Source organism: Mustela putorius, unplaced genomic scaffold (genome assembly GCF_011764305.1).
Source record: "Mustela putorius furo isolate JIRA1106 unplaced genomic scaffold, ASM1176430v1.1 tig00003854_pilon_pilon_pilon, whole genome shotgun sequence".
Classification (NCBI taxonomy): domain Eukaryota; kingdom Metazoa; phylum Chordata; class Mammalia; order Carnivora; family Mustelidae; genus Mustela; species Mustela putorius.
In genome coordinates this window covers 2,419,615-2,441,441 of record NW_025422006.1, presented here as the reverse complement: position 1 = coordinate 2,441,441, position 21,827 = coordinate 2,419,615, and the positions used below count along the sequence as shown (strand labels likewise).

Genomic DNA, 21,827 nt, shown 5'->3' with positions numbered 1-21,827 from the left:
GCTGCCTCACAGTGAGGGCTCTGCAGGTGCTGAGCTCCTCGGTTGCCCCAGGTGCAGCTCCGTAAGTGCCTGGTGCAGCAGCTGCCCACCATACGGTTCAGACAGCAAACTTTGATGGAGTGTGTTGTTTGCAGCCGGGGAGAGTACATAGGCCCAGTGAGAATGGCTGTCTCCACCTAGGTTTCAAAGGATGGAGCCCCAAATCCATAGGGGCTGGGCAGCCGGGAGTTTTGGGGCCAGCCTCTGGTAAACAAGGACAGAAACCTTGTCCCAGTGTGTCCTGTAGGCAAGACCTCTGCCCTAGTGGGCTGGGAGAACAGATTGTCATGTCAAAGAGGATTATTCTCAAGCCTTGGAGCTGATAGAATTTGCCCTGTTGGGTTTTAGACTTGCTTGGGACTGTAATTCCTTTTTTTCTTCTTCCTTTTGGAACAGAAAAGTCTATCTTATGGCTGTCCTGTCATATTTTGGAAGCATTTAAATTGTTCAGTTTCACAGATTCAGAGCTGGAGGGCAGTTTGCTTAAAGATGAATGAATGGTACCTTGAGTCTCACCCAAATATGATTTAGTTGGTATTCAGATGAGTCTTTGAACTTCAGAGTTTTGAGTTGATGCTGGAATGAGTTAAGATTTGGGGGACTGCTGGGATGGAGTGAATATATTTTGAATGTGAAAGGATGTGAATTTTGGGGTCCGGGGCAAAATGGTAGGTTTCTGTCGCTATGTCTTTATGTCTCCTTATCTTTATTTTTTCTGCAGCTTTTACTCTAGAAGTTTTATTTGTATTGCTTTTTAGTAATTTCCATTGCCTCATCATGTTTGTGTTTTGTGCTACCTTCTTTGCTAGAGGGAATATATTACAGTACCTGATTTATCTATCATTTATAGGTATCCTTCTACTGATTGATGTTTCTTCTGGTTATAGGTCATATTTTCCTGCTTTTTTGAATGCCTACAATTTTTTATTGGATGCTGGGTATTGTAATGTATATTTTCAATTTTCATTGTTACCTGCTGGATTTTGTTGTATTCTTTAAATAGTGATGGACTTTTTTCTGGCACAAGGTTAGGTAATTGGTGGGTGGTTTACTTAGCTGCTTTTGAGATCCCCTCCTTTTCTTTCTTCTTCTTTCATTAATCCAATATTTCTAGTACATTCACAGAGCCATGCAACTATCATATCAGTTTTCCACCCCCAGAAAGAAACCTCTTACCCATCAGAAATCATTTCCCATTTCTTTCCCAGCTCCCAACAATAAATATACTTATTTCTCTAAGAATTTCTTTATTTGGAACATTTCATATAAGTGGAATCATGCCATATGTGGTTTTTTTGGTGACAATTTGTTGAATTCCTGAGTCATACTGTGACTTTGTGCTTAACGTTTTGAGGAACCACCAGAATATTTTCTGGGCACCTAAATCATTTTACATTTCTACCACCAGTGTATGAATGTCCCAGTTTTTCTGTGTCCTGATCAACACTTGTTATTACCGGTCTTTCTGATGAATGACACTGGTGGGTGTGAAGTGGTATCTCATTGTGTTTTTTTGAAAAAGTTTTACTGATAAATGATCCATATTTCATATTTTTAGAAAGGGTACATCTCAGTGATTTTTTAGTATCACCAGTCAATTTTAGAACACTTTTTCACCCCCAAAGAATCTTTGACTATTGACTATCACTGTCAAATCCCCTCATCCCTCTCCAGCCTCAGGCATCCCTTAATCTATATTCTGTCTCATTTGTTTGTCTAGATATTTCATATAGATGGGGTCATATAATAGGTGACCCTTTGTTACTAACTTCTTATACTCATATGATAGCTGATTGCCATGAAAATCTTTAGTAAAAGTTGAAAGATTTTTATGATTTGAAGAGAAACTCCAGAATATTCTACTCATGCAGTTTTTGTGAAGTTCATCCATACTGTACCATCTGTCAGTACTTCATTCTTTTATGACTTGATAATATGCTACTGTATGGATAATGCAATGTATGATTTAACTGTTGATCATTTGCTGGACATTTTGGCTGTTTTGATCTTTGTCTATCATGAATAATGTTCTTGTGAACATTGTGTACAGAGTTGTGTACAACGTGGACAAATGATTTCATTTCTGTGTGTATACTCAGGAATGGAATTGTGGGTCAAATGGTAACTCTTTGTTTAACTTCTTGAGGAACTACCAGAGTATTTTCCAAAGTGGCTGCACCATTTTTTTATTCATACCAGTATGCATCAGGGTTCTGATTATTCAACATCCCTAATGACAGTTGTTGTTATATGACTTTTAAAACTTATATCCACTCAAATGGATATAAGATGGTATCTTATTGTAGTTTTAATTTTTTTTTCCTGATTACCAATTCTTTTGAGCATCATTGCAGTGGTTATTGGCAATTTATGTATCTTCTTTGGAGAAATGTCTATTCATATCATTTGTCCCTTTTTTAAATGTTTTTTGTTTGTTGTTGAGTTGTTAATAGTTATATTTTCTAGATACAGATCCTTTATCAAATATATAATTTGGAAGTCTTTTCTCCCATTTTGTGTTTTGTCTTTTCACTGTCTGGATCTGGTAGTGTCCTTTGAAGCAAAGATTTTCCATTCTAATGAAAGCTTGTTTATTTATTTTTGTTGTTGTTGCTTGTGTTTTTGTGTCATATCTAAGAATCTATTGCAAAAATCCAAGTTCTTGGAGAATTGCCCCTGTAGTTTCTTCCAGGAACTTTATAGTTGTAGTTTTGCTTCAGTTTGAGTTCGTTTTTGCAGCTGGTTTGAGGTAGAAGTGCAGTGTCACTCTTTTGCATGTGAATGTCTGTGTGTTAATGACTTCTACCATTTTGTGTAGTGTTTGTAAGTTTTGTCTATGTTGTACCATGTATTAGTACATTATTCTTTTATGACTGAATAATATTCAGCTAAATAGTATCAAATACAGGGTACAATACGGATGAACCTTGTAAATATTATAGGAAGTGTAAAAAGCCAGTAACAAATGGATATCTACACTCAAATCCCAGCACCATTTGATGAAGAGGCTATGATTTCCCCACTCAGTAGTCTCAGAACCCTTTCAAAGTATCATTTGGCCATACATGAGTGGGTTTGTTTCTGGATTTTCAGTTCTGGTGTCTATATATCTTAATGCCAGTACCATACTCTCTGCATTATTATAGCTTTGTAAAAAGTTTTATAATCAGGAATTGTGAGTTTTCCAACTTTCTTATTCTTTTTTGAGATTGTATTTTTTTTATCCTTTTATTAGATTTTGTGTTAGAGTTTTTGTACTGTTCTTTTAGAATTATCCTAGATACCACAATGTACATTTTTGGCTTATTACAATCTTAAGCTAGTATGTTTTAATTTTCTAAACAATTCAAGAACTTGAGAGCAGTTTAACTCCATGTACTTCTTTTCACTTTTGGTACTATATTTTTTTATTTTATTTTATTTTTTTTATTTTTTAAAGATTTTTTTTTTTTTTTTAATTTGTCATAGAGAGAGAAGCGAGAGCAAGCACAGGCAGACAGAGTGGCAGGCAGAGGCAGAGGGAGAAGCAGGCTCCCTGCCAAGCAAGGAGCCCGATGTGGGACTCGATCCCAGGACGCCCGGATCATGACCTGAGCCGAAGGCAGCCGCTTAACCAACTGAGCCACCCAGGCGTCCCTCACTTTTGGTACTATTGGTATCATATGTATTATTTCTGTAGACATCATAAACCCCACAGGGCACTTATATTATTGTTGCTTTAATAGTAATTCTTTTGTATTTACTCTTTCCTTTGTTATTTATTCTTTCCCATGCTTCCACCTGACATCATTTTCCTACAGCTTAAAGAACTCCTTTTAGTATTTCTGTATCACAGGTTTGCAGGTGACTGATACCTTCAGCTCTTACTTATCTGAGAATGTCTTTTCTTTCTGATTTCTTTTTTGAAAGGTATTGTCACAGGGCATAGAATTTCTGGTTGGCTTTTTTTCATTCAGTATTCTCAATATGTCATATTCATTCATTGTCTTTTGGCTTCTCTGGTTCTTGTTGAAAAGCTACCTATTAATCTTTTATTTCTCCTTTGAAGGGAATATGTTTCTACACTCTGGTTACTTTTAAGATTTTTCTTTCTGTTGTTCATCTTTAGCAGTTTGATTGTGGTGTACCTATATGTTGTTTTCTTTGTCTTTATTTTGCTTTGGGCTCTCTGATCTTGCTGAATTTGTAGGTCAGTATCTGTTTAGCTTTGGAAAATTCTGGGCTATTCAGTTACATGTAAATTAGGTCTGTTTGACAGGTCTTAAATGCCTTTTATACTCTCTTCAGTTATTTCCATTCTGTTATTTTCTTGTCCTTCAATTTGGGTGCTTTCTGTTGACTTGTTATTGTGTTGTCTAATTCTCTCTTCTATAGTATATTGTGTGTTGTTAAATCCATCTGTTGGTCCACGGTTTAGTAGTATCAGTATCACCAGGGAAGTTGTTAGAAATGCAGTATCTCAGGCCCATCCCAGAATCGGTGAGTAAGAAACTATCTTTTTCAACAAAACCATGCTTTTCAAGGTTTTCAGCAAAAACCATGGAAGCCAAAAGACAGTCTCCAGGTTGTTATAGGGATAAACATTAAATTTTGAAAAGTACTGGTATGGCTCATTCTAGCTTATTCAGTTAGAGAGAACAAAAAACCCTATTTATTTATTTATGCAGTTTATGAAGCCTGGTTAGGATATACTCTTGAGATCTTTACAGTGGAACCCATATTATATGCCATGTACTTTGCCAAGTGCTTTATTCAGATTATAGCATTTTATCCTTCCAACTATCTTATGAACTCAGTTTTCTGTCCTTAATCTTAGTTGATGAAGTATAAGCTTAGATTAACTACCACAAGTTTACCTAGCTAGTAAATGGCCGAGCTCAGACTTGACTCATATCAGACTCTAAGCTAATGGTATATAGATTATCACTGTTTAAACTGGGATCCTTTCGAGGTGAAAAGATAGGCTATTAATGATTATGCTGGCACAGCAGACAAACCAAACCTGTCTTGGTCCAGCCAGATTATATGCTCCTCCTGTCTGTAGTTCTATGCTGTATAACTCCTCTCTTTTCTTTTCTATTTAGCTATTTTAGCTTCAGGAGCATTTACAGCAGATCCTTTATGAATATATACATTTTATGTATTCTGCTTACAATTACATAGAATAACTAAATCCTAATGTGCTTTCAGTTTATACATTATCTCTTCAGAAGCCTTCATTGAAGTCTTTACTTCATTTGACTCTCTCTCTCTTTTTTAAAAGATTTTATTTATTTATTTGACAGAGAGAAGGCAGAAAGGCAGGCAGGGGGTGGGAGAAAGCAGGCTCCCTTTCTGCTGAGCAGAAAGCCTGATACGGTGCTTGATCCCTGGACCCAGAGATTTTTAAAATTTTTTCTCTACTGTACTTTTAACCATTCTTTTCTTTGTCCCATATTAGTAACTGAGGCTGTAATCTCTTGTGTATCCTTCTATTATTTTTTCCTTGATCATATAAATACATCATATTATATATGGAGACATAATCCCCCTCCTTCCTATACACAGTCATTAGGATTTTGAGGTTATTATTTTATATATTAGAATCATATTTTATGCTTCTTGCATTTATCATGGAAACATATAATGTGAAAAGTTTATTCAAGCCACACACTTTTGCATTAATTCTTTTTATTCAGTTTCCTAATATTCTGCTCCATGGATTGCACTACCATATTTTTTTTTAATTTTTAATTTTTTAAACATATATTTTTATCCCCAGGGGTACAGGTCTGTGAATCGCCAGGCTTACACACTTCACAGCACTCACCAAAGCACATACCCTCCCCAATGTCCATAATCCCACCCCCTTCTCCCAAACCCCCTCCCCCCAGCAACCCTCAGTTTGTTTTGTGAGATTAAGAGTCACTTATGGTTTGTCTCCCTCCCAATCCCATCTTGATTCATTGATTCTTCTCCTACCCACTTAAGCCCCCATGTTGCATCACCACTTCCTCATATCAGGGAGATCATATGATAGTTGTCTTTCTCTTCTTGACTTATTTCGCTAAGCATGATATGCTCTAGTTCCATCCATGTTGTCGCAAGTGGCAAGATTTCATTTCTTTTGATGGCTGCATAGTATTCCATTGTGTATATATACCACATCTTCTTGATCCATTCATCTGTTGATGGACATCTAGGTTCTTTCCATAGTTTGGCTATTGTGGACATTGCTGCTATAAACATTCGGGTGCATGTGCCCCTTTGGATCACTACGTTTGTATCTTTAGGGTAAATACCCAATAGTGCAATTGCTGGGTCATAGGGCAGTTCTATTTTCAACATTTTGAGGAACCTCCATGCTGTTTTCCAGAGTGGCTGCACCAGCTTGCATTCCCACCAACAGTGTAGGAGGGTTCCCCTTTCTCCGCATCCTCGCCAGCATCTGTCATTTCCTGACTTGTTGATTTTAGCCATTCTGACTGGTGTGAGGTGATATCTCATTGTGGTTTTGATTTGTATTTCCCTGATGCCGAGTGATATGGAGCACTTTTTCATGTGTCTGTTGGCCATCTGGATGTCTTCTTTGCAGAAATGTCTGTTCGTGTCCTCTGCCCATTTCTTGATTGGATTATTTGTTCTTCGGGTGTTGAGTTTGCTAAGTTCTTTATAGATTCTGGACACTAGTCCTTTATCTGATATGTCGTTTGCAAATATCTTCTCCCATTCTGTCAGTTGTCTTTTGATTTTGTGAACTGTTTCCTTTGCTGTGCAAAAGCTTTTGATCTTGATGAAATCCCAATAGTTCATTTTTGCCCTTGCTTCCCTTGCCTTTTGTGTTGTTCCTAGGAAGATGTTGCTGCGGCTGAGGTTGAAGAGGTTGCTGCCTGTGTTCTCCTCAAGGATTTTGATGGATTCCTTTCACACATTGAGGTCCTTCATCCATTTTGAGTCTATTTTTGTGTGTGGTGTAAGGAAATGGTCCAATTTCATTTTTCTGCATGTGGCTGTCCAATTTTCCCAGCACCATTTATTGAAGAGGCTGTCTTTTTTCCATTGGACATTCTTTCCTGCTTTGTCGAAGATTAGTTGACCATAGATTTGAGGGTCTATTTCTGGGCTCTCTATTCTGTTCCATTGATCTATGTGTCTGTTTTTGTGCCAGTACCATGCTGTCTTGATGATGACAGCTTTGTAATAGAGCTTGAAGTCCGGAATTGTGATGCCACCAACGTTGGCTTTCTTTTTCAATATCCCTTTGGCTATTCGAGGTCTTTTCTGGTTCCATATAAATTTTAGGATTATTTGTTCCATTTCTTTGAAAAAGATGGATGGTACTTTGATAGGAATTGCATTAAATGTGTAGATTGCTTTAGGTAGCATAGACATTTTCACAATATTTATTCTTCGAATCCAGGAGCATGGAACATTTTTCCATTTCTTTGTGTCTTCCTCAATTTCTTTCATGAGTACTTTATAGTTTTCTGAGTATAGATTCTGTGTCTCTTTGGTTAGGTTTATTCCTAGGTATCTTATGGTTTTGGGTGCAATTGTAAAGGGGATTGACTCCTTAATTTCTCTTTCTTCTGTCTTGCTGTTGGTGTAGAGAAATGCAACTGATTTCTGTGCATTGATTTTATATCCTGACACTTCACTGAATTCCTGTATAAGTTCTAGCAGTTTTGGAGTGGAGTCTTTTGGGTTTTCCACATATAGTATCATATCATCTGCGAAGAGTGATAATTTGACTTCTTCTTTGCCGATTTGGATGCCTTTAATTTCCTTTTGTTGTCTGATTGCTGAGGCTAGGACCTCTAGTACGATGTTGAATAGCAGTGGTGATAATGGGCATCCCTGCCGTGTTCCTGACCTTAGCGGAAAAGCTTTCAGTTTTTCTCCATTGAGAATGATATTTGTGGTGGGTTTTTCATAGATGGCTTTGATGATATTGAGGTATGTGCCCTCTATTCCTACACTTTGAAGAGTTTTGATCAGGAAGGGATGCTGTACTTTGTCAAATGCTTTTTCAGCATCTATTGAGAGTATCATATGGTTCTTGTTCTTTCTTTTATTGATGTGTTGTATCACATTGACTGATTTGCGGATGTTGAACCAACTTTGCAGCCCTGGAATAAATCCCACTTGGTCGTGGTGAATAATCTTTTTAATGTACTGTTGAATCCTATTGGCTAGTATTTTGTTAAGAATTTTCGCATCTGTGTTCATCAAGGATATTGGTCTATAGCTCTCTTTTTTGGTGGGATCCTTGTCTGGTTTTGGGATCAAGGTGATGCTGGCCTCATAAAATGAGTTTGGAAGTTTTCCTTCCATTTCTATTTTTTGGAACAGTTTCAGGAGAATAGGAATTAGTTTTTCTTTAAATGTTTGGTAGAATTACCCCGGGAAGCCGTCTGGCCCTGGGCTTTTGTTTGTTCGGAGATTTTTAATGACTGTTTCAATCTCCTTACTGGTTATGGGTCTGTTCAGGCTTTCTATTTCTTCCTGGTTCAGTTGTGGTAGTTTATATGTTTCTAGGAATGCATCCATTTCTTCCAGATTGTCAAATTTATTGGTGTAGTGTTGCTCATAGTATGTTCTTATAATAGTTTGTATTTCTTTGGTGTTAGTTGTGATCTCTCCTCTTTCATTCATGATTTTATTTATTTGGGTCCTTTCTCTTTTCTTTTTGATAAGTTGGGCCAGGGGTTTATCAATTTTATTAATTCTTTTAAAGAACCAGCTCCTAGTTTCGTTGATTTGTTCTATTGTTTTTTTGGTTTCTATTTCATTGATTTCTGCTCTGATCTTTATGATTTCTCTTCTCCTGCTGGGCTTAGGGTTTCTTGTTCTTTCTCCAGCTCCTTTAGGTGTAGGGTTAGGTTGTGTACCTGAGACCTTTCTTGTTTCTTGAGAAAGGCTTGTACCGCTATATATTTTCCTCTCGGGACTGCCTTTGTTGTGTCCCACAGATTTTGAACCGTTGTATTTTCATTATCATTTGTTTCCATGATTTTTTTCAATTCTTTTTAATTTCCCGGTTGACCCATTCATTCTTTAAAAGGATGCTGTTTAGTCTCCATGTATTTGGGTTATTTTCAAACTTCCTTTTGTGGTTGAGTTCTAGCTTTAGAGCATTGTGGTCTGAAAATATGCAGGGAATGATCCCAGTCTTTTGATACCGGTTGAGTACTGATTTAGGACCGAGGATGTGGTCTATTCTGGAGAATGTTCCATGTGCACTAGAGAAAAATGTGTATTCTGTTGCTTTGGGATGAAATGTTCTGAATATATCTGTGATGTCCATTTGGTCCCGTGTGTCGTTTAAGGCCTTTATTTCCTTGCTGATCTTTTGCTTGGATGATCTGTCCATTTCAGAGAGGGGAGTGTTAAAGTCCCCTACTATTATTGTATTATTGTTGATGTGTTTCTTTGATTTTGTTATTAATTGGTTTATATAGTTGGCTGCTCCCACGTTGGGGGCATAGATATTTAAAATTGTTAAATCTTCTTGTTGGACACACCCTTTGAGTATGATATAGTGTCCTTCCTCATCTCTTATTATAGTCTTTGGCTTAAAATCTAATTGATCTGATATAAGGATTGCCATTCCTGCTTTCTTCTGATGTCCATTAGCATGGTAAATTCTTTTCCACCCCCCCACTTTAAATCTGGAGGTGTCTTCGGGCTTAATATGAGTTTCTTGGAGGCAACATATAGATGGGTTTTGTTTTTTTATCCATTCTGATACCTTGTGTCTTTTGACAGGGGCATTTAGCCCATTAACATTCAGGGTAACAATTGAGAGATATGAATTTAGTGCCATTGTATTGCCTGTAAGGTGACTGTTACTGTATATGGTCTCTGTTTCTTTCTGATCTACCACTTGTAGGCTCTCTCTTTGCTTAGAGGACCCCTTTCAATATTTCCTGTAGAGCTGTTTGGTGTTTGCAAATTCTTTCAGTTTTTGTTTGTCCTGGAAGCTTTTAATCTCTCCTTCTATTTTCAATGATAGTCTAGCTGGATATAGTATTCTTGGCTGCATGTTTTTCTCGCTTAGTGCTCTGAAAATATCATGCCAGCTCTTTCTGGCCTGCCAGGTCTCTGTGGATAAGTCAGCTGCCAATCTAATATTTTTACCATTGTATGTTACAGACTTCTTTTCCTGGGCTGCTTTCAGGATTTTCTCTTTGTCACTGAGACTTGTAAATTTTACTATTAGGTGACGGGGTGTGGGCCTATTCTTATTGATTTTGAGGGGCGTTCTCTGAACCTCCTGAATTTTGATGCTCGTTCCCTTTGCCATATTGGGGAAATTCTCCCCAATAATTCTCTTGAGTATACCTTCTGCTCCCCTCTCTCTTTCTTCTTCTTCTGGAATCCCAATTATTCTAATGTTGTTTCGTCTTATGGTGTCACTTATCTCTCGAATTCTCCCTTCGTGGTCCAGTAGCTGTTTGTCCCTCTTTTGTTCAGCTTCTTTATTCGCTGTCATTTGGTCTTCTATATCACTAATTCTTTCTTCTGCCTCATTTATCCTAGCAGTGAGAGCCTCCATTTTTTATTGCACCTCATTAATAGCTTTTTTGATTTCAACTTGGTTAGATTTTAGTTCTTTTATTTCTCCAGAAAGGGCTTTTATATCTCTCGAGAGGGTTTCTCTAATATCTTCCATGCCTTTTTCAAGCCCGGCTAGAACCTTGAGAATTGTCATTCTGAACTCTAGATCTGACACATTACCAATGTCTATAGTGATTAGGTCCCTAGCCTTCAGTACTGCCTCTTGTTCTTTTTTTTTGTGTTGAATTTTTCCGTCTTGTCATTTTGTCCAGATAAGAGTATATGAAGGGGCAAGTAAAATACTAAAAGGGTGGCAACAACCCCAGGAAAATATGCTTTAACCAAATTAGAAGAGATCCAAAATCGTGAGGGGGGAGAAAGGGGATAAAAAGAGGTTCAAAAAGGAAGAAAGAAAGAAAAAAGAAAAAAGAAAAGAAAAGAATTTAAAAAAAAAGAACACCTAAAAAATATATAAAAAAGAAAAAATATATATATTAGATAAACTAGTAAAAAATCGTTAAAAAAAGAAAAAGGTAACAGTTAAAAAAAAATTTTACCCGAAGGCGAGAAAAAAAAACAAAAAATGAAAAAGAAAAAAATTAAATTAACTGCAAGACTTAAAAAAAGTCACAGGGAAAAAGCCATGAGTTCCGTGCTTGGCTTTCTCCTCCTCTGGAATTCTGCTGCTCTCCTTGGTATTGAAACCGCACTCCTTTGTAGGTGAACTTGGTCTCGGCTGGATTTCTTGTTGATCTTCTGGGGGAGGGGCCTGTTGTAGTGATTCTCAAGTGTCTTTGCCCCAGGCGGAATTACACCGCCCTTACCCGGGGCCGGGGTGAGTAATCCGCTCGGGTTTGCTTTCAGGAGCTTTTGTTCCCTGAGCGCTTTCCGTAGAGTTCCAGAGGACGGGAATACAAATGGCGGCCTCCTGGTCTCCGGCCCGGAGGAGCCGAGAGCCCAGGGCCGCACTCCTCAGTGCGCCCTCAGAGAACAGCGCCCAGTTACTCCCGTCTGCCTGACCTCCGGCCGCGCTCCGAGCTCACCGAGCCTGCGACCGGTTCAAGGTCGTCCTGAGCTGCGAGCTTACTGTCGGCTCTGTCTCTGTAGCCGGCTTTCCCATTCCAATACCCGCAAGCTCTGCGACACTCAGACACCCCCGATCCTTCTGTGACCCTGCGGGGCCTGAGGCCACGCTGACCCCGTGTGGGCTTTGCCCTGGGTAGCCTCTGGAGCGATGTCCCTCAGCGGAACAGACTTTTAAAGGTCCTGATTTTGTGCGCGGTTGCTCCGCCGCTTGCCGGGAGCCGGCCCCTCCCCCCGGGGTCTATCTTCCAGTCACTTTGGATTCACTTCTCCGCCGGTCCTACCTTTCAGAAAGTGGTTGTTTTCCTGTTTCCAGAATTGCTTTTCTTCTCTTCCGATCTGCCGATGGATTTTCAGGTGTTTGCAATCTTTAGATAAGCTATCTAGCTGATCTCCGGCTAGCTGACGAAGTCTCAGCCTGCTACTTCTCCGCCATCTTGACTCCTCCCCTGATTCATTATGCACTACCATATTTTTAAAATTTTTTCTACTCTTGAATTTACATTTTCTTACTACTGTACTTTTAGAAGTACATTGCTGGGTCGAAAGGGTGACATTTCTAGCAATTATGTGACATAGTCCCTTTTCACCTCATCCAATCAGCCCTAGATGTTATCCCTTCTATTTTTCCTAGCTGAGTGATATAAAGTGATTATTTTATAATTTTGATTTGCATTTTCTTCAATACTAGATATTACCTCCTTTCACATGTTTATTAGTTATTACTCTTTTAATTGCTCTGTTGTGACTGAGTTCCATTTTTTGCCATTTTCACTTTTATTTTGCATTTTTAATCCTGATTTTTTTATTATAAAATATTTAAAGTAATACTTTGCATAGAAGAATATAATACTTACCAGTGTAGTCACCATACAACCTTTCAAATGTATTATTTTGCCATTTTCACATTTTCCTCTGATTCATTGTTAGGAAGAATTACATTAATTTTTCCAGTTAAGCCATCTCAACTGTTGTAAGACAAATGAACTTTGTCTTAATTTTCTTTAAAGAAACGTTATAGGATTTGGTTTGCTGATAATTAAAATGTTTAGGGTTTTTCTGTCTGTTCGTTTACGATGTTTGGCTGGTTTTGGTGTCATAGTCAAACTAAGCTCACAAATTATTTCAATTTCCCTATTCTCTCTCTCTTTTTTCTATAATAGTATACAGAAGATTAGAATTGTCTTTCATGTTTCATTGAACTCACATATAAACTTCCTCTGGGCCTAATTGTGTTTTTTCCTTTCTTCTTGTTACTTTTCTTACCTCCCTGCCTTTCTTCTTCTTTATTTTTTTTTACATGAATATATTATGGTTCCTTTTGAAGTTTTTTGTTCTTGAATCCATTTTTAAAGTTATATGTGTTTTTAATATTGTCTGTCTGCATTTTCAAATTTATTGGCATTATCTATTTTTGTCTTTATAACCTATAATTACACTTTAAAAAACCATTAGGGTTTATCTGTTTTTTTTTTTTTTTTCCTTGCTCAGATTTGACAAAAGCTTGTTTATTTTGTTGGTCAATGCAAATAATGAGCTTTTATTTTGTTGGTTCTCTTTACTGAATCTTTATTCTGTTAACTTCTATGCTTTCACATTCTTTCAGCTCTCTTAGAGATTACGCTGTTGGATTTTTTGGGGTTTTGTTTTTTGTTCTTTTAAAGGTTTTATTTATTTATTCAACACAAAGAGAGATCACAAGTAGGCAGAGAGGCAGGCAGAGGGAGAGGAGGAAGCAGGCTCCCCGCTGAGCAGAGAGCCTGATGCAGGACTTGATCCTGGGACCTTGAGACCATGACCTGAGCCGAAGGCAGAGGCTTAACCCACTCAGCTACCCAGGCGCCCCAGTGCTGTTGGTTTTTTTAATGTAATGTTAGATTATTCTGTTATTTTCTGATATAATTGGATTAAAGCTATAATTTTCCCTCTTACGTATCAGCTTAGTTATATTCCATAATTTTATTTTTATTAATCTTTTTAAAAATACTTATTTGTTTATTTTAGAGAGAAAGAGAGTGTGTGTGCACGTTGGGGGAGCAGCTTCAAGCTGACCCCATACTGAGCACAAAGCCCAACGTGGGACTCTATCTCACAACCTGTGAGATCATGACCTGAGCTGAAACCGAGTCAGCCAGTTAGCCTAGTGAGCCACCCAGGTGCTCCTGTTCCTTAATTTTTAATACATGTTATTAATCATCATTCATTATAAATACTCTTTAGTTTCTGTTATAATTTCTCCTGTGACCTGTGAGGTCTTTAGAAATGTGTGTAAATAAATACAAGAATGAATGCAAGGATACAGTTTAAAAGTTACTTTTATATTGTGTAACTTACTGAAATTATTACATATCTAGGAGTAAGCAGTTGTGATAATTTTAATAAAAATTGTAAATCTTTGTTGTCAGTGTGTCAAGTTGGTGTCATTTTTGTTTACAGTGGAAAAGAATGAAAACATTATTAGAATAAATATACTTTGGGGGTTTTTTGAGGCATATGTTTTTAAATATATAGGTTTAAATATTTTTAAAATACTCATTTTTTTATTTAGTTGAAGTGTAGTTAGAGAACATGGTGTGTGTGATTATTCCCTAGCATTTTGAAAGACTGTGTTTTCTGTGTGCTGGGAAGTAATGTGCATTAATTAACTGTGTGGCTTTGCTGTTTCATATGTTTTTTTTAAAACGTTCAATAGCCAGGGCACCTGGGTAGCCCCATGGGTTAAGCCTCTGCCTTTGGCTCAGGTCATGATCTCAGGGTCCTGGGATCGAGCCCCACGTTTGGCTCTCTGCCTCTCTGCCTACTTGTGATCTCTGTCAAATAATAAAAATAAATTTAAAAAATAAATAAAAATAAAAATATAAAAAGTTCAATAGCCTTCAAACCTTTGTTAATATAGCTCCTAAAATATCTTTGAAAAAAATCACATACCCTTGCAATTTAAGTTGACATTTAAAATTTTTCACTGTAAGTTTAAGTAGTGCAGAAGATACAGTTTTTACAGTATCTTCTGTAAAATTTTACAGTGTAAAATTTGACATTTAAAAATAAAACTGCTGTGCTAGTCTCTTAAACGTATCCAGTGACCTCTAAATATTTCAGTTGATACCCTTATTATCAATTAAAACTACACACAAATTTTTTTTCTAAAGATTTTATTTATTTGACAGACAGAGATCACAAGTAGGCAGAGAGGCAGGCAGAGAGAGAGAGAGGAGGAAGCAGGCTCCCTTCAGAGCAGAGAGCCCGATGTGGGGCTCGATCCCAGGACCCTGGGATCATGACCCGAGCTGAAGACAGAGGCTTTAACCCACTGAGCCACCCAGGTGCCCCTAAAACCACACAATCGACCTTTCTGTGTAAGAAAACGAAAATAATTGGTTAAGATGTTTTTAAAAATCTGAAATAGTTCCAGCAGTCATATTTTAAAATGTAGGGAAAAAAGATTTAATTAAGAATTCAGTTGTAAGCCATGTTGAACCAAAAGATATCAATTGCTACTGCATTCGTGCTGATATGAGGAAGTGGTGATGCAACATGGGGGCTTAAGTGGGTAGGAGAAGAATCAATGAAACAAGATGGGATTGGGAGGGAGACAAACCATAAGTGACTCTTAATCTCACAAAACAAACTGAGGGTTGCTGGGGGGAGGGGGTTTGGGAGAAGGGGTTGGGATTATGGACATTGGGGAGGGTATGTGCTTTGGTGAGTGCTGTGAAGTGTGAAAACCTGGCGATTCACAGACCTGTACCCCTGGGGATAAAAATATATGTTTATAAAAAATTTTAAAAAAAAGAGTTGTTATTTTTAATGCCATTATAAATTAATGGATGTTATATAAATGTACTTGTTAGTATCTGTAATCATTTCTTTTTCTACTTCTTTCCTAGGAATCACACCTGTGTATCATAGTATGTTTGCTTTAATGAGTGAAACAGAAAGGATTTGGTATCCGCCCAACCATGTCTTCCATATAGATGAATCAACCAGGCACAATGTACTCTACAGAATAAGGTACTTTCTCTAATAAAGCGATTCATTTAATTGTGAAAAGGCAAAGTGAGAGAAATTATCAAACATATTTTTAAATTGCAAGGTACTTTATAATAGAGACCAGAACTTCATTTAAGATACTCTGTCCACCAGAAGACATGTTTTTATATAGTTTTTCACTAGACTGCTCTTGAGCTTTTCTGGTGGGATGCTACTTTACCACTTGTGATTATAAATTAAATTTTAAAATGATGAGAATGGCCTTTACTAACAAAATCCCAAATGTTTGGAATATTGTTAGTTTCCCAGGAAATTCAGTGTTTTGTGCAATAAAATATAATCTCACATCTCTTTTTAATAATTTAATTTTTAAAGTTGAAGTGAAGGAAAGATGTGATTTTGCCAGTGTTTATTTATAGCCTCATATTATTAGTTAATTCATTTCATAATTTATAGACATCTGTAGTACCAATATAGAGCAATCCAGAGGTGCTTTTCTATTCAAAGGCTAAAACAAAGTAATAAGTTTGATCTGTGGCTTTTATGAAATAGATTCATTCCATTTGCAGCGTCAGTGTTGCACAGTAAAATAGCACTTGGACTCCTTCATGATCTTAAGGGAAAAAAAACGAAGCCTTAACAAAAACTAAGACTCAAGAGAAATAGCCTTAGCAGGCAGCAAATAATATTCTCAAATGGTGAGGTGTTAGAAACAATCTCTGTAAAATCAAACACAAGATAGAAAACAAAGAAAGCCACCACCACTGCTTCTGTTTAGGATTTTAGTGGAGTTCCTAACAAGTACAGTAAGACAAGAAAAATGAATAAAATATTTAATAATTGTGAACAAAGAAATAAAGAGTCATTTTTTTGGAAATGATATGATTGTTAACGTAGATAATATAAACAACTTTAGGCATCAGTAATAAGCATTCAGAAGAGTGTGAAGAGTGCTAGATCTGTATGATCAGTATGTTAAAAAATCAACTATTTCTGTACTCCACATACAGAAAAGGGGTCATTTAAAATAACTAGTAGCAACAAAAAATGCAAGTACCTAGGATTTAATCTACCCAAAGTTATATAAGACTTCTTTGCAGGTTTAAGACTTTACAAAGTTGTATTTAAAGAAGCATGCTAACATGCTACGTATGATTGATAAAATATCAGTATCTTCTTAAGAATATTTTTTCACTTTCTGTGTAATGACTATACTTTCTGCAATTAGCAAGTGTATTTTTTGATTTGAAAAGGTCTGTGGAGCAGAGGTCTACAGTCTTTATCCGTAAAAGACCAGTAGTAAATATTTTAGGCTATATTATCTCTGTTCTAACTATTCAGTTCTATTATTATAGTGTGAAAGCAGCCATGACTAGTAAGTAAATGAATGGGCATGACTGTGTTCCAATAAAACTTTATTTGTAAAAACTTAACAGTGGACCAGAATGGGGCTGTGAAGCAGAGTTTGCTGACCTCATCTTAAGAATTAAAAATTGGAAACAAACAAACAAACAAAAGAATTAAAAATTGGGGGCACTTGGGTGGCTCAGTGGGTTAAGCCTCTGCCTCTGGCTCAGGTCATGGTCTTAGGATCCTGGGATCAAGCCCCACATCGGGCTCTTTGCTCAGCAGGGAGCCTGATTCCCCCCTCTCTCTCTGCCTGCCTCTCTGCCTACCTGTGATTTCTCTCTCTCTGTCAAATAAATAAATAAAATCTTTTTTAAAAAAAAGAATTAAAAATTGTTTCTCGGGACGCCTGGGTGGCTCAGTTGGTTAAGCAGCTGCCTTCGGCTCAGGTCATGATCCCAGCGTCCTGGGATCGAGTCCCACATCGGGCTCCTTGCTCCACAGGGAGCCTGCTTCTCCCTCTGACTCTGCCTTCCACTCTGTCTGCCTGTGCTCGCTCTCACTCTCTCTCTCTTACAAATAAATAAATAAAATCTTAAAAAAAAAAAAAAATAAAAATTGTTTCTCTTATCAAATTTATGTATTTTTCCTATCCTACATGCTGTCTATTATAAGAGGCACACTTTACATTAAAACACACAAGTAAACTGAAAGTAAGGGATTGAAAAAGATATAACAGGCCCTCAATAACCAAAAAGGAGCTGGTGCAGCAATATTAATATCAGACAAGATTGATTGAAAAATAAATTGTTACTAGACACAAAGAAAGGACTTTTTATAATAATAAAAAAAGAGTTAATGAGTCAGGAAAACATAATATTTGTTTATAATTGCTGTAACTTGGATCTGAGGACAGAACTCCAAAATCCATTAAGCCAACAACTGACAGAATTGAAGGCAAAAATAGATAATTCCACATTAGTAGTTGAAGACTTCAATATATGACTTTCAGTAATGGATAAGGCAGCTAGACAAAAGATCAGCAAGATAAAGGAAGATTTGAGCAACACTATAAACCAACTAGATGTTCTTATATAGAATACTCCACCCATCAATAGCACAATCACATTCTCTAGAAGAGACCACATGTTAGTCTTCAAAATGAGTCTCAGTTAAGTTTTAAAAGACTGGAATAATACAAAGTATGTTCTTTGACCACAGTGGAATTGATTTCAAAATCATTAACAGAAGGAAAACTGGGAAATTCAGTAATATGTGGTAATTAACAACAGTTCTAAATAACTACTTAGTCAAAGACAAAAATCACAAGGGAAAATAGAAAATACTTTGATAGGACTAAAAATGAACATGTCCACTTGTAGTCACAGTTTAAACAGTGCTTAGGTGAGAATTCATAGCTGTGCACAGCTATGGTGAAAAAGGAGAAAGTTCTGTAATTAAGAGTATTCTACCTTAAGAAAGTAGAAAAAGAAGAGTAGACTCAAAGCAAGTCAAAGGAAGGAAGTAATAAAGATCAGAGTAGAAATAAATGAGAAAGAGGAAGGAAAACCACAGAAAATCAAGAAACAAAAAGTTGGTTCTTTGAAAAGATCGACACTCTTGCTAAGTCTTTAGCTAGATTGATTAAGATAAAAAGAAGCTTAAATTATTAAAAATAATAAGAGAGAACATCTCAAGAAGAGAGAACATCAATCACTGTGACATTACAGAAATAAAGACCACAGGGAACAATTGAATGCCGACAAATTACATAGCCAAAATGAAGTGAACAAATGGCTAGAAAGAACAAACTATAGGAATTGCCAAAAGAAGAAACAGGAAGTCTGATGGACCTCTCATATAAGTACAGACATCGAATTAATGATTTTTAAAAATCCCCACAAAGAAAAGCCTGGGCCCAAATGGCTTCAGTGGTAAATTCTATCAAACATTAACAAAAATTAATACCAATTATTCACAAAAAGAATGAAAAGAAAGGAACACTTCCTAACTCATTCTGTGAGTTCAGTATTACCCTACTACTAAATCCAGGCAGATATCCAGAAGAAATGAAAACTATAGGTCAGTATTCCTTACGAATACAGGTGTAAAAGTCTTCAAAATACTAGCAGACCAAATCCAGCAATATTTAAAAAGGATCAAATACCATGACAAGGGATTTATTCTAAGAAATATAAGGTTGCTGTAATATCCCCAAATCAATCACTATGTAGCACTGTATTTGTTAAAGGACCAAAACCACATGATCATCTTGTTGAAACAGAAAAAAACATTTGACACAATCCAACACCCTATTATGATCAAAATAGTCAATGCAATTGGGATGGAAAGGAGCTTCCTCAGTCTCACAAAGTGCTTCTACAAAAATGCCAAAGCCAATATTATCCATGATGGTAGAAGACTGATTGCTTTCTTCCAGGGATCTGGAACAAGACAAAAGATACCCATTCTTACCACTTCTTTTTAACCTTATACTGTAGATTCTAGCCAGGGAAAAGAAAAAAAAAAAAAAAAAAAAGGCATATTGGCAAAGAAGTAAAACAATCTCTATTTACAGATGATATGGTCTTGCATATAAAAAAATCCCAAGGAGGGACACCTGGGTGGCTCGGTTGGTTGAGTGTCTGACTTTCAATTTTGGCTAGCGTCATGATCTCGGGGTCCCAGGATCAAGCTCTGAGTTGGGCTCCACACTCTGTGGGGAGCCTGCTTGAGGATTCTCTCTCTGTCCATCCCTCCCCCTAAATAAATAATTTGTTAAAAAAAAATCCTCAGGAATTAATAAACTATTAGAACTAAGTAAATGAGTTTAGTCATTTGGAGGATAGAAGATCAATATATAAAAATTGGTTATATTTCTCTACACTAGCAGTAAACAATGCAAATGTGAAATTAAGAAAATAGTTCCTTTTGCAACAACGTTTGAAGAAATACTTAGGGATAAGCCTCACAAAAGAAGTGCAAAAACTATGCATTGAGAAAAGTAATATATCCCTGAAGAAATTTATTTTTTTCCTAACGATTTTATTGAGAGAGAGAGAGAGAGAGCTAGCAAGAGCACAAACCGGGGGAGCAACTGAGGGAGAGCGAGAAGCAGACAGACTCCCCATTGAGCAGGGAGCGGGACATGGGGCTGGATCCCAGGATTCTGGGATCATGACCTGAGACAAAGGCAATTGCTTAACTGACTGAGCCACCCAGGTGCTCCATTGAAAGAATTTAAAGAAACACTTACCTAAATGGAAAGATAGCTCATGTTTATGGATCAGAAGACTTAATACTGTTAAATGGAAGTACTCCTCAAATTGATCTGTGTAGTTAATAGTCTCTATTGAAATCCTAAATGTCTTTACTGCAGAAATTGACAAGTTGATGGTAAAAATATCAAAGTGATTTGAAATAGTCAAAACACTTGAAAAAGAACAAAGTTGGAAGATTTATGCTTCCTAATTTCAAAACTTACTCCACAACTTTAGTAATTAAGACAGCATGGTATTGGCTTAAGGTTAGGTATATAGGTTAGTGGAACAGAACTAAGAGTGCAGATGTAATCCCTGATATTATGGTGATTGATATTTGATAAGAGTACTAAAACAGTTCATGGGAACTGTTCATGCAACAAATGCTGCTGGGACAACTGGATATTCACATGTATAGTAATGAAGTTACTATGCATAATGTATAGTTATGTCACACTACAGACATACAAAACATTTACTTAAAATGAATCATAGACCTAAATCTAAGAGCTAAATCTGTAAAACTCTTAGAAGACAATATAAGAGTACATCTTTGTATACTTAAGAGTAGGCAGTGGTTCCTTCAGTATGGTACCGAAAGTTAAAGTGATGCAAGAAAATAGATTAGTTGGGATTCATCAAAAGGTATGTTTGTGCATCAAAGGATGCTGTCAAGAATGTGAAAAGACAGCCCACAGAAAAAAGAAAGTGTTTGTAATCATATTTAACAAAGGTTTTGTATTTGGAATACATAAAGAAGTCTTGTTCAACAGTATAATGACAGCTAGCCAATGAAAATGAGGGCAAAGGGTTTGAATAGCATTTTTCTAAATAAGACATACAGATAACCAGTTAGCACATGAAAAGATGCTCAATATTATTAATCTTTAGGAGGAATGTAAATCATAAACACAACAGCATACCACTTCACCCCAATAGGATGACAAAGGTATAAAAAATGGTCAATAAAAAGTTATAAATTTTTCTAATTATCACCTTTTTTAAAAAAGATTTTTATTTATCTATAAATAAAAGAGAGAGAGCGAGCTCACAAGCAGAGGGAATGGCAGGGGGAGAGAAAGAAGCAGGCAGGGAGCCTGATGTGGGGCTTTGATCCCACCACCTAGGATCATGATCTGGGCCGAAGGCAGACACTTAACTGACTGAGCCACTAGGCGCCCCTCAAATGATCACTTTTTACGTAGAGCATAGGGTGCTAGGTAGTGAGCCATGCTTCAACAACAGAGCACAAGAGAAACCAAAGTAGAAAAGTTTATTATTCACAGGTCCTGGAGGAAGTACCCTGCAGGCCTCCAGGGACCATATGGGGAGATCAAGGCAGAGTAGTACAGAGACACAGGACCCAGGGCACATGCCTTTACTAGGGTTTGTGAGTGGGGTTCCAATTTTAATTTTGGGGTTCCAAATTTAGTTCAAGCCAAAAGAGCTGGTCTTTGATAAGCCATGTTGGGTGTCTTGTTGACTTATTGACTTCAGTAAGGGTTAGGTGCTGGGAAACGGGAGATTGTTAGGAAGCTGTATCAGAAACTTGTATTTGCTTATGACTCA

The 21,827-nt window shown here is 36.9% G+C and overlaps 1 protein-coding gene across 2 annotated transcripts in view; it reads left to right on the top strand.

Annotated features, from left to right (window-relative positions):
- JAK2 (Janus kinase 2) overlaps nt 1–21,827 on the top strand; it is a 136,128-nt gene that overhangs the window by 50,588 nt on the left and 63,713 nt on the right. For both annotated transcript variants that reach the window (XR_006601953.1, XM_004766178.2), the window contains exon 4: nt 15,549–15,672. Coding sequence is in view for 1 of the 2 variants with exons in the window: in XM_004766178.2 (XP_004766235.1) it covers nt 15,549–15,672 (124 nt within the window). In the remaining variant the exon portion in view is untranslated. The remainder of the gene's footprint in view (nt 1–15,548; nt 15,673–21,827) is intronic.